Below are 11,658 nucleotides of genomic sequence, written 5' to 3' on the forward strand. Positions count from 1 at the left end.
ACAACAATCAAAGAATAATTTCATAAGAAAAGCATAAGAATTCTAAAATTTAATTCGTCTTTTCCATTTCAAAAGTCGCTGACACAAAAAGTTACTTTCTGTTCAACCTGATATGACAAGTTGGCAAGATCCATCAAAAATAATATGTGCATGTTACTCACTACAAAAATAATAGCCTTCCAAATGAACATATACATCGATATTATATTTATAGCATCCCTATTTTTGAAGAAAAAAATTGTCATTTCTTTTTGTAGCTTGTCGAATAATCTAATTGGATAAAAATAGTGACCTTAGAAAAGAAATGAATATCAACTTGGGGCGGCTTGCCAAAGGTATACGTCAATATGAGAGAGACATACTTAATGAATAGAAAAATTGTTTTTCTCTTATGCAACTCATTCACTGTGTTTTTTGGAATTCAATCGCCATTTCTCAGAAATTGAATGAGCAAAATAAAAACTCGACTTCTGATTTTCATATTCATCATACAGCATACCAATGAAACCAAATAATTATCCAACATTCTTATCGAAAAAAAAGGTTCTAGTTTGAAGTTCACCTCATGCTCCATTAAAGCAGTTATAAAAAAGAAGGCCTGATTAAAATTCCAATGCTAGCATTTTTCACGGTCATGGATTATTCTATAGCATAGAAACATGGTTACAAAAATAGAAAAAATAAGGTTGAAACACATCTGATGATTTATTTGATTAATTTGCAATATGAGTTGTTTAATCAATTTTTTTTCTGTGTTTCAGGGAGGTTTTCAATGCAATTTGTGTCCGTTTAGGACACACAGTTCACATTCCTGAGCATTCTCTAGAAACTGTCTTCAATGAGATGCAGTTATATCCGTCCAAAGCTCAAGGTAAATATTTTTTTTAATATTGTAGTAGATCAGAAAAGGCTATCATATCTAATGCCTCAAAAATATAATGGAGTACTATTAAAATCATATACATTAGAATATATCAAATTCACCTTGAAAATTTCAGTACTCTAAGTAATTCCCTGAGAATGTTATAAAGGGTGTTTTTTTTAGAGCTATAGAACTTTAAATTCCAATAAAACAACGATGGATTATTCGATTGACATGAATTTTATTTATCCGCAAGATAATTTTGTGGCATTACATTTTAAATATGATTTCTGGCATAGGACCGCCACGGCTGGCTCGGATGTAGTCCAATCTGGACGTCCAATTTTTCCTTCATTTTTTTTCCAACATTTGTGGCCGTATGTCGGCAATAACACGGCGAATGTTGTCTTCCAAATGGTCAAAGGTTTGAGGCTTATCCGCATAGACCAACGACTTTACATAGCCCCACAGAAAGTAGTCTAGCGGTGTTAAATCACAAGATCTTGGAGGCCAATTCACAGGTCCAAAACGTGAAATTAGGCGGTCAACAAACGTGTCTTTCAATAAATCGATTCTGGCACGAGCTGTGTGACATGTTGCGCCGTCTTGTTGGAACCACAGCTCCTTGGCATCATGGTTGTGCAATTCAGGAATGAGAAAGTTAGTAATCATGGTTCTATACCGATCACCATTGACTGTAACGTTCTGGCCATCATCGTTTTTGAAGGAGTACGGACCAATGATTCCACCAGCTCATAAAGCGCACCAAACAATCAGTTTTTCTGGATGTAACGGTGTTTCGACCTACACTTGAGGATTATCTTCACTCCAAATGCGGCAGTTTTGTTTGTTGACGTAGCCATTCAACCAGAAGTATTCATGATGAATTGCCAAACCAAACTGAGAATAAATCACTTGACAGCTGTTAAATCGGTCGTCATCTTGAACAGTAATGCCAACTTAAAGTTATATATCTCGAAAAAAAACACCCGTTACAACGGAGCGGTCACCCATCCAGATATCAGTCTCGTCCAAGACTGGTCTTGCTTGATTCGAAAACCACAGAATTATTTGACAAACATCATTTCTTGAAAATTTCTTATATTTTCGCGAAAATTCCCACGAACGGAAATAATGATTGAAGTGAAAACAATGGACGGTATGACGAAAATTCTATTTTTAAAAATTACCTGCCTGCTTTTCAGGTTAATCTTGATCTTTATCGTTGCTCAGAATCTTAAGTTCCTCCCTGTGATGGACATCTTGACCCCCCTCTACGTCCTCACTGGCTCTACGTGACTGCTAAGGAATTAATCTCATCTCCTGTTTACATCCTATCAGCTGTTTATTTTTATTGCCATTGTCATCCATATAACGTGACGGTTAGGACAACAATACAATATTAATTGTTGAGTAAATCATTAACATATACGCATGTTTTTATCGATTGAGCGAATGGTTATCATTACATTTAGTGTACTCTATTATACAGAGTCTTTATAAATGAATGTAACATCGCAGATGGTCGGTTTTATAAATGTGAACTCTATGCATGTAGAGCATAGTGTTCTCCTAAAATTTTTACCCATTTTCGAATGAAATAATCATTCAAGAGACCAAAATCTTGAATATTGAAGAATTTTTTTCGCGCTTCAGCACCTTAATTACAATTTTTGTAAAATTCGCATATGCAAATATAAACTTTTTTTAGACCCCTTGTAAAGGGTGTTTTTTTTAGAGCTATAGAACTTTAAATTGCAATAAAACAACGATGGATTATTCGATTGACATGAATTTTATTTATCCGCAAGATAATCTTGTGGCATTACATTTTAAATATGATTTCTGGCATATGACCGCCACGGCTGGCTTGGATGTAGTCCAATCTGGACGTCCAATTTTCGATGAATATTTCCAACATTTGTTGCCGTATATCGGCAATAACACGGCAAATGTTGTCTTCCAAATGGTTAAGGATTTGTGGCTTATCCGCATAGATCAATGACTTTACATAGCCCTACAGAAAGTAGTCTAGCGGTGTTAAATCACAAGATCTCGGAGGCCAATTCACAGGTCCAAAACGTGAAATTAGGCGGTCACCAACCTGGGCATCATGATTGTTCAATTCAGGAATGAAACAGTTAGTAATCATGGCTCTATACCGATCACCATTGACTGTAACGTTCTGGCCATCATCGTTTTTGAAGAAGTACGGACCAATGATTCCACCAGCCCATAAAGCGCACCAAACAGTCAGTTTTTCTGGATGTAACGGTGTTTAGACATACACTTGAGGATTAGCTTCACTCCAAATGCGGCAGTTTTGTTTGTTGACGTAGCCATTCAACTAGAAGTGCGCTTCATCGCTAAACTAAATAAAATGGACGTAGTGCGCGATACGTATTCCGCACAAAACCATTATTTTCGAAATAAAATTGCACTATTTGCAAGCGTTGTTCAGACGTATTTAAAATTATTTATTGTACCATTGTATGATCCAGTATATGCTGCCAAAATGATTTCGCCGAAATTACTTAGATACAGTTTAATTTCACAAAAATCTAAAACCCGAAATAGAAAAATTACGATATAGGAAAATATTGAGTTCAGATCCACAATGATCCTGAAAATGTCTAGTATCAGCTTGTGCGATGTGTAATGTATTTTAAGTGTTGACAATTGGAGAATATATGTCCAGATATTATCGTGTTTTTCGATTTGATAATGAAAATTTACACATTTCAGAGGCTCCTAGTGGGTTCTGTTCTACATATTGTATTGTTTTTAATGGATGAACTGAATTATTAATATTAATTAGTTTGAAACAATGATGGTCACTTCTGAAGGTCAAGCAATAATCATTTTCAAATTTACCCGATAATAAATAGTAGAAAAACGCTTAAAAAGTCTAACAACAGTGGCGTGGTAAATTATATCTCTAGTTGGGAAACAGATAGGAATTTACTGTTTTTATAAACTTACCTTATTGCTTGAACACTATACATATAAAGGGTGGCTACTTTTTTAATGGGATTGTATTGGTAACTTTTAAACCATAAGAGTTAGAAGGTCGGTCAAATGGAGAAAAAGTTGCATGCATAGAAGCATTATCTAGCAGTTCAAACAAATCGAGATTATCAGGGCCGGTTATTGAGATATCATAAGAAAAGTAAATAATGTCATTTTGATTTTTCTTTTTTTCCCACTTTATTTCAAATATCATCAAAAAATGTTACAGGAATTTTTTATTCGACAGTAAATTATCCTCAATTTGACGTAATCAGATTTCGTATCCAACGTTTCATACTCTCTGGGCCACCCTCAACCTCATTTTTTTCAATACGGACCTGCTTTTTTTATGACATTTTTCGAAATAACTTTTAACGCTGAATTCAACGATATATCATACAATGTCATTCAAAGTAGATTTTCAGGTGACGTCCAGATTGGACTACATCCGAGCTAGCCGTGGCGGTCATATGCCAGAAATCATATTATTTAAAATGTAATGCCACAATATTATCTTGCGGATAAATAAAATTCATGTCAATCGAATAATCCATCGTTGTTTTATTGCAATTTAAAGTTCTATAGCTCTAAAAAAAACACCCTTTATTTTTATAACGTAGTGCCTCAACAATAAGGTAATTTTAGAAAATATGAGATTCCTTTCTTTTCCCAACTTGAGGTATATTATAATAGAAGAAAAATAAATAAAAGTCACAACTAAAAACGTAAAATGTAAATATCTCAGAAACATATTTCATCCAATTCAAAAACATCAAATAAAAACGATATTAATATAATATACTAATTATGTCTTTGTAAAAATCCCATTTTTAATGTTTTCCCATCTACCAAATAATATTGTTATGAGCTGTCACTCAAAATAGACTGAACACTGCCAAGAAAAACGAAAAGAAAGTAATTCACAAAGGAACCTATGTTTTCAATAGTACCACTCAATGGAGACTAATTAAAGAAACAATGACTCATCATACAGAACAAAAGTAGACTGTAATCTCCAATCTGGTGCTACTATCGAACGAAAAAATGTTTAAATGAGGAAAAATGTGTTTTCATATGAAATCATTGCCGGTCTAACCTTACCTTGGACTATACAAAGAGATTGTAGGCTGAATCACGTCTACTAATGAGAAAATGATTACCTTGAATTGGTTTTTTCAACTTTTTCCATAACCACAGAGGTTCAGGTGATAAAATGACCAAAAGAAGAAAATGATAGCCTGTGTTAGACGAAGAAATGAGTCACAGCGCAGTAGATCCAAATAACTATATTTTCATTGAAGGATTAAAATTTATACATACTTCATTGAAATCCAAACTTACAAATAAAATATTATGAGATGAACATGAAACATTTTTTTCTGTGGAACTTCCTAACTACCTGACCTACCCGCTGTCAAAAATAAGTGGTCATGATAATATTCTAGTATTGTCTCACCTGAGAACTGATGATACAGAGATGTTTCATTTACTGAAACCTGGATATGGACCACGTAATCAGACAATCACTCAGTTCCTGATTGTTTCAGCATGTTATTTATAACTTTTTGTCATCCACCTGTTATCTTTGTTCGGGATATCGTTTCAACCTATAAATCAATGTATTTTTTTCGGACATCTATTGTTTTCGTGATCTAGGAAAGAATTGGTGAAAAAATTCAACGAAATGCAGAATCGTCTACATTGAAAAATATCCGTGAGTATGAAGTGCCTATGTTTAAAACTTCAGGAACTAACGCGCAAAGTTAATTATTTTCATTTCGACCATTTCAATTCGAGAATTTTCATTAAACTTTTCCGAAATAACGTAATGTAGTTCACAAAACGATGCAATTTCAGCCTTTATAATAAACTCCGTAAGGAATTCAATGAACTTTACCCATCACCTTGACCTAGACCTGCGTTTACTACAGAGTTCAAGACAACGTAGGATGTAATAGTTGTAATAATAACTATCTTGAAACTTGAAAGGAAACTCAATATTTTACCGTTTCGTGTGCTGATCAATTTCAACCATTCATTCAAATGTTTCGTTATAAAACTAAAAAAATACTACCGCATTCATCTACGTGATTCGAGATCCCCATTTTTTGAATTTCAGCGGATAATATTTCGGAACACCTGTAAATACAACCTCCGAAAAATATTACAGGATTCTACAAATATTTTCGATCCTGTCAAAGAAATCAATAACAACATAACCTTACTCGCAACTGCTAAATGCCGTTGCTTGCAAAAGTTTTTCCTGTTATTATTTAAAATATAGAAAACAAAACTTAAACTTTTTTCATTTATAATTATGTGTATGTTCTTCACTTACAGTCTCAGCAATGCTTCAGTGTGCAAGACAGTGTAGTAAAAGAAATGGAAACTACGTTACGTTTGGAGAATTTTGTGTTCTCGTCAAGGAAATGCAAAAACAGAGCCCCAAACAACAAAGAAACAGTCAAGTTAATAACTATACAAGTGAGTACAACTCAAAACGAATTAAATCACAAGCTGTTTCTAGAGACAGGCTGTCTCGTATGGTTCTCTCTGAGTCTTAAAGTTATTGTTATTGTTTTCAATAAACTAATTGAACTCAGCATTTCAATACTCACATCAATTTGCGGCTGTAAAATTGTTCGTTAACGAATTGGGAGGAATTATTGTTGCACTTGACAAATTGGAATTAATATATTACCATATATTTCAATTTTCGCAAGCATTACATCCATTTATTCAATGTATGCTCAATTGAAGTGCATCAAAAAGATTTACGACTATGATTTACATTTGTTCTTCACAATGACATTCGTTGTAACTTGCCCTTACTTTTCAGAATGCAAGAAACAGTGCGAAGTATTTCTAGGGGGCTCTTGTAATCCTACCACATGGAGGGCCGATACAGCCATTCCTGCTCTTCAGAGAGAAGGGATTTCTTTTTATAATCCTGTGAGTATTTGCTTCAGTATAAAGTTTATCAAGTGACTAAATGATTTTTTATTTCAGCAAGTGTCTATGTGGGCCCCTGAGCTTTTGGTTGAAGAGTACAACGCTAAAGAATCTGCGTCCATCTTGTTCTTTGTAGTGGATTCTCAGACAAGAAGTATAGGGGGGATGATCGAAGTTGCTGATTTGATAGCATCTGGCAGATGTGTTATTGTAGTTGCATATCCTTATCATCCGAATCAGAAAATAATGGGAGAAGCCATATCGCATAAGTAAATATTATTTGAATAATATTCTTAAGTTTACCAACTATTCAACATTTTAATTTTAATTTTTTTTTGTAGGGAATACAAAGATCTGGTGGACGGTCAGTCTAATTTACTCATGCTAGTGAAAAGTAGGGGAATTAAAGTACACAAAAATCTCTCAACGGCATTGCAGTGCACAGCGAACATTTTAAGGAATTCTTCAAGTAATGGAGTCAAGCCAGAACAGCAAATTATGAATAAACTCAGGTAAGTCTCTTTCAGAATAATTTTTTTTTTATTAAAACAAAATTTTCCTAGTTTTATATTGTCAGGCTTCATTCTTTACATTTCACTGGTATGAAATTTTTAGTTCAAATAGTCCTATTGAAAATGCCATGAAAGATAGAATTAGATGTATAAAATGATATAGAACAATAAGTAGTTATGCCACATAAGATCCTATAGATATAAAATCTGATCCATGAATTTTAAAGGTTAAAATTTAATGATCGAATAAATGTATCAAGGAAGTTGTAACAAGCTGTTTTTAAAACACGAGTCCAACGGAAGCTTGAAGTTCTTGATGATATCTCAAAACCCCACAACTGAAGTGACTAAAGCAAATATTTAATTGAATAAATTATCATTCTTTGTTTACGTGACATGAAATCCCTTTTTTCTTCTTGAATCACTGTGTGCTCTGTGAAGAGGACTGATAACACACAAAATGCATGCAAGTAATAGTAGTGTAGATAACCCACATTTTTAGATTGTGCATACAAGAAGTATGACGTTTTCCTCAAATATACCTTGCAGGCTCAGTATGTTTATGACTAAATATCAATAAGTGTTGAAGATAGATTCATCGCAAGGATATTGAAAAAACAAACATAAAATGACAAATTTTACGAAATTGAGGAAGCTTTGTCTGTGAAATATTCAATGATATATTTAAATGAAAAATTATAAGCAGAAAGAACAAAAACAAACACATTCATAATAAATGTAAAATTGAAATAAAGATGATTCATAGAAGAATTGAGTTGACGCGCTCATAATTAGGGTTGGTATAAAAAATTATACCTTAATCTCATCCTGGAAACATTAGTCATGAGATCAGTAATGACCTATAATTATTTGGAGGTAAATATTTCCTGGAAATGACGAAATTGTTCATGTAACGATCAATTATCTGCAAAAACTATTCAATTTACATTCGACTGATATGGGACGAAAAATAATATGTTCTGTTGATAATTTTCGAAATTTTAAGGATAAGCTATCGTCGATTTCATGCTGATTTGGTCGCAAAGAGGCGCTCGCTGACATCAGTTCTGGAAATAGAATGTAGTGTAATTTCTTTCGAGTGGATTCAGATGTCTATGGTACTTGAATGAGCAAAAATTAATTTTTTTTTTAGTGATTTATCTATCTGAAATTGCTATTGATAATTATCTTACAATTATGAAGTGATTATTCGTTAATCCCTTTCCACTACTGTTCTTATTCTATCAGTTGATTTGATTTTTTTTGTTTTCGAAGAAATACTCTTGAGAACCATGTTGAATTTTCCAATAGGATTGATACAATTCGAAATGGTTACACACAAATGGCAACACTGTGTATTATTTTTTGACATTTCTTATGTCATTTGTGGTCAGTAGGTTATGATATTCAATGATGGATACACGCTCCAACAAGGCTTAGAAATTGATAAATTGAATTATTTTATCAAAATCGGTGTTTATTTATGAATATGGAAGGAATTTAAGAAGAATTCATGAAAGACATTATTCAGTTAATCGACTCGCTATTCGTCGTATTGGAGACAAATTTGAAAGTGAATTTTCTTTTCACGATACAAGAGTACCTGTTCAAATTTCAAATTGTATTTTTCTTATTGAAAAACCCTTTAGAAAACTCTAATATTTCCATCTTATATTAATTGTTTTGTTCATTGAAGATTTTATAACCAGAATACAACATGTCAATAGTAATTGTATATAAAATAGAATTAACAATGGGCCAAAAACATAGGTGAATGAGTAAAATAAACTTTTGAAGGAGCTTCACTTATGGGTGTGCTGAGAAAAAGTGGTAAATTTTTTTTTGTGTCGGCGTACGTAATGTAACTTGGCCTTGTGCGTCCATATTCGGCTCATTTATACAAGGTGTGCCACGGCTATTTCCCACATTTCAAGAAATTTCAAGAGAAAGTGAAAGAGATATGGAAAGAGAAAATATTTAATGTAACTGTTCAAGCCGAAGACTTCTGTGCGACAGCTACAAACTTCAATAGAAGTCGTAACAACAAAACCACTGCATGATGGGGACTGAAAACTGCACTATCCACTCCACTGAACGAGACTATCCTCGTCCATGTGGGACATTCCGTTTTCTCACAATGGTTTCTTCAAATGTGGGACCCCATAAAACGCAGTTTTCAACCAAATCCTACTCTTATAACACTTCTTTTTTTATTGCAGGAGGCTTCGAGAAGTGTTCGATTCCTACGGCGGTCAAAGCGGAGACATAAGCCTGCTGAAGGCCCTGGAGGCGTACGAGGAGCTTACGCAGCGCAACCTGCAGCCCAGCCAGCTTCACAACTACCTCCTGTCCAAGACCAACGCAGGCAACTTCACGATGGACGCGCGGATAAGCTTCGACAAATTCTGCGCTCTGGTGGCGGAGTTTTCTTCAGACGGCTGCGATTCCTGCAGAAATGGTAGATTCTTGCTAGACCCTTGCTATTGGACTTGCGCATACGTGAAGACTACGCATTTGCTCAAATGTTACCTTGTGCGGCCTGTCACTAACGTCCTAGGTATTTTCTACTAACCGCACGGGATGCGAACGGCTTCTGTTTTTTCGTTGTAAAGTTGGCTGTGGTATTTTTTTGTTTGTTTTCGTCGTATGCACAGCTTGAAGCTCGCATGATGGTGACGCCCAGTTTGTGGGCGGAGTTTATCTCTTCTATGATTTGGTAACCGTCGCCTATTGGTTGTACGCATAGAATAGATGGCGCTAGCAGTAAAGTACCATTCATAAACTTCTTTTCATTTTGGGGTTTTAGAGTGAATTTAAATTTGGAATTCACTGTAGTATTGTCAAATATGGGATTTTTAAATTTGAATTGATTTTTTTTGCTATGTCAGAAAATTGGCAACAGCAGTTAGGATCTGGAAGGCCTTCAAATAGCGTTCGCAATTATTATTCAATAATTTAATGAAAAACTTCATGATTTCCAATTTGTGGCTTAATCGGATTTATGTTTCAATGTGGAATACATATATTATTACATATGTCAAAAAAAATTCCGCAATTTTTCGCGCTTGTTCAAATTTGTAATCTTTTTTTTCTCATATTAATTTTTGCTTCAATACACTTCTGAACTGAATTTGAAATCAAAACTTCCTGTGTCATTCCAGATAAAATTGATCTCTTCATTGTTATTCACAATTTTTTTTAAGATTAAATGCTGCTTCCTACTGCAGTGAACTCGATGTCCCAAGAAAATTTCCTGTTTTTGTATCTTCTTGCTCATTTACATTTCCTCTTTCCTCGCTGCAAAAAAATCGTAAAAATTGAGAAAACCAATTAATTCTCCAAAAGGTATTTGATTAGTTTTCCCTGTGTAAAAGCTATATCTTAATTTGTGTATAACTCACTTCCTCTGTGAACTTTATACATTTAAAAAATTTCAGTAAAATCTGCACTATTTTCTGGAAATTCATGCCCTACTGCATCACTCCTGCTTGTGTTTCTTTGCTAAAACACTGTAATCTTGCCCAAAAACACTATAATATTCTATGAGAATTTTTCGTCACTTTGATCAAATGCTAGTTTTATTTATTTGCATCTTGTTATCATTTCACCTTTGATATGAGGGATGACAGGGATTTACATTGTCCACTCACCTTCAACCGATCTTATTCTAGAATGGGTGACGAAGCCTTTTCAACGACAAGTCTCTACCAACAACAACAGTTGCAACATAGAATTCCACCCAATCAATTCCTCAAAGAACTGCAGCTACGATGTGTACTTAGGAGGTTCCCTGTCTACAAAGTCCAACTGGAGAAGCGACGTTGCCATTCCTCTATTGAAGAAACACGGTTTGAGTTATTACAATCCAGCCATCAGAGAAAATATCGAAATCCTTGATAACATGACTGTGAATAGGATTTATCAGAATGGAAATACTATCGAAGGTAAGTTGCACTAGATATATAAGGTTACGTTCGTATACTTCACCTGTCAAATTGTCAGATGTCACTTGTCAATATTTATTTCAGCCTTCCCTGATGAGAAGATCTTGGAATGGAAGCAAGTCATAGATGAAAGTTATGTGGCGATTTTCGTGATTAGCAACGATACAAGATCTTTATCTAGTATGATATTGGCAGCTTATTATATCGGTCTCAATGAAAAGGTTGTTCTGTGCATACAAGATTTACCGTCCAATTGTATCATAAATAATGAAGTGGTGAGTGTTTCTAGAGTTCCTTATTGTTTAACAACTACAGCTTATCTAACCTTTATCCTACTTTATGAATCATTGTCTTGAATCAAAAGTTCACTTAATTTTCA

At 34.1% G+C, this 11,658-nt stretch overlaps 1 protein-coding gene across 4 annotated transcripts in view; it reads left to right on the forward strand.

Annotated features, from left to right (window-relative positions):
* The window catches only part of LOC123676517, a 62,031-nt gene that overhangs the window by 47,680 nt on the left and 2,693 nt on the right, over window positions 1–11,658 (forward strand). For all 4 annotated transcript variants that reach the window (XM_045612437.1, XM_045612435.1, XM_045612438.1 and 1 more), the window contains exons 2-9: window positions 762–871; window positions 6,212–6,355; window positions 6,711–6,823; window positions 6,881–7,092; window positions 7,165–7,335; window positions 9,555–9,793; window positions 11,007–11,279; window positions 11,364–11,554. In XM_045612437.1, the coding sequence (XP_045468393.1) occupies window positions 762–871; window positions 6,212–6,355; window positions 6,711–6,823; window positions 6,881–7,092; window positions 7,165–7,335; window positions 9,555–9,793; window positions 11,007–11,279; window positions 11,364–11,554 (1,453 nt within the window). The remainder of the gene's footprint in view (window positions 1–761; window positions 872–6,211; window positions 6,356–6,710; window positions 6,824–6,880; window positions 7,093–7,164; window positions 7,336–9,554; window positions 9,794–11,006; window positions 11,280–11,363; window positions 11,555–11,658) is intronic.

The sequence above is a fragment of the Harmonia axyridis genome, chromosome 3 (assembly GCF_914767665.1).
Source record: "Harmonia axyridis chromosome 3, icHarAxyr1.1, whole genome shotgun sequence".
In the NCBI taxonomy this organism is placed as follows: Eukaryota; Metazoa; Arthropoda; class Insecta; order Coleoptera; family Coccinellidae; genus Harmonia; species Harmonia axyridis.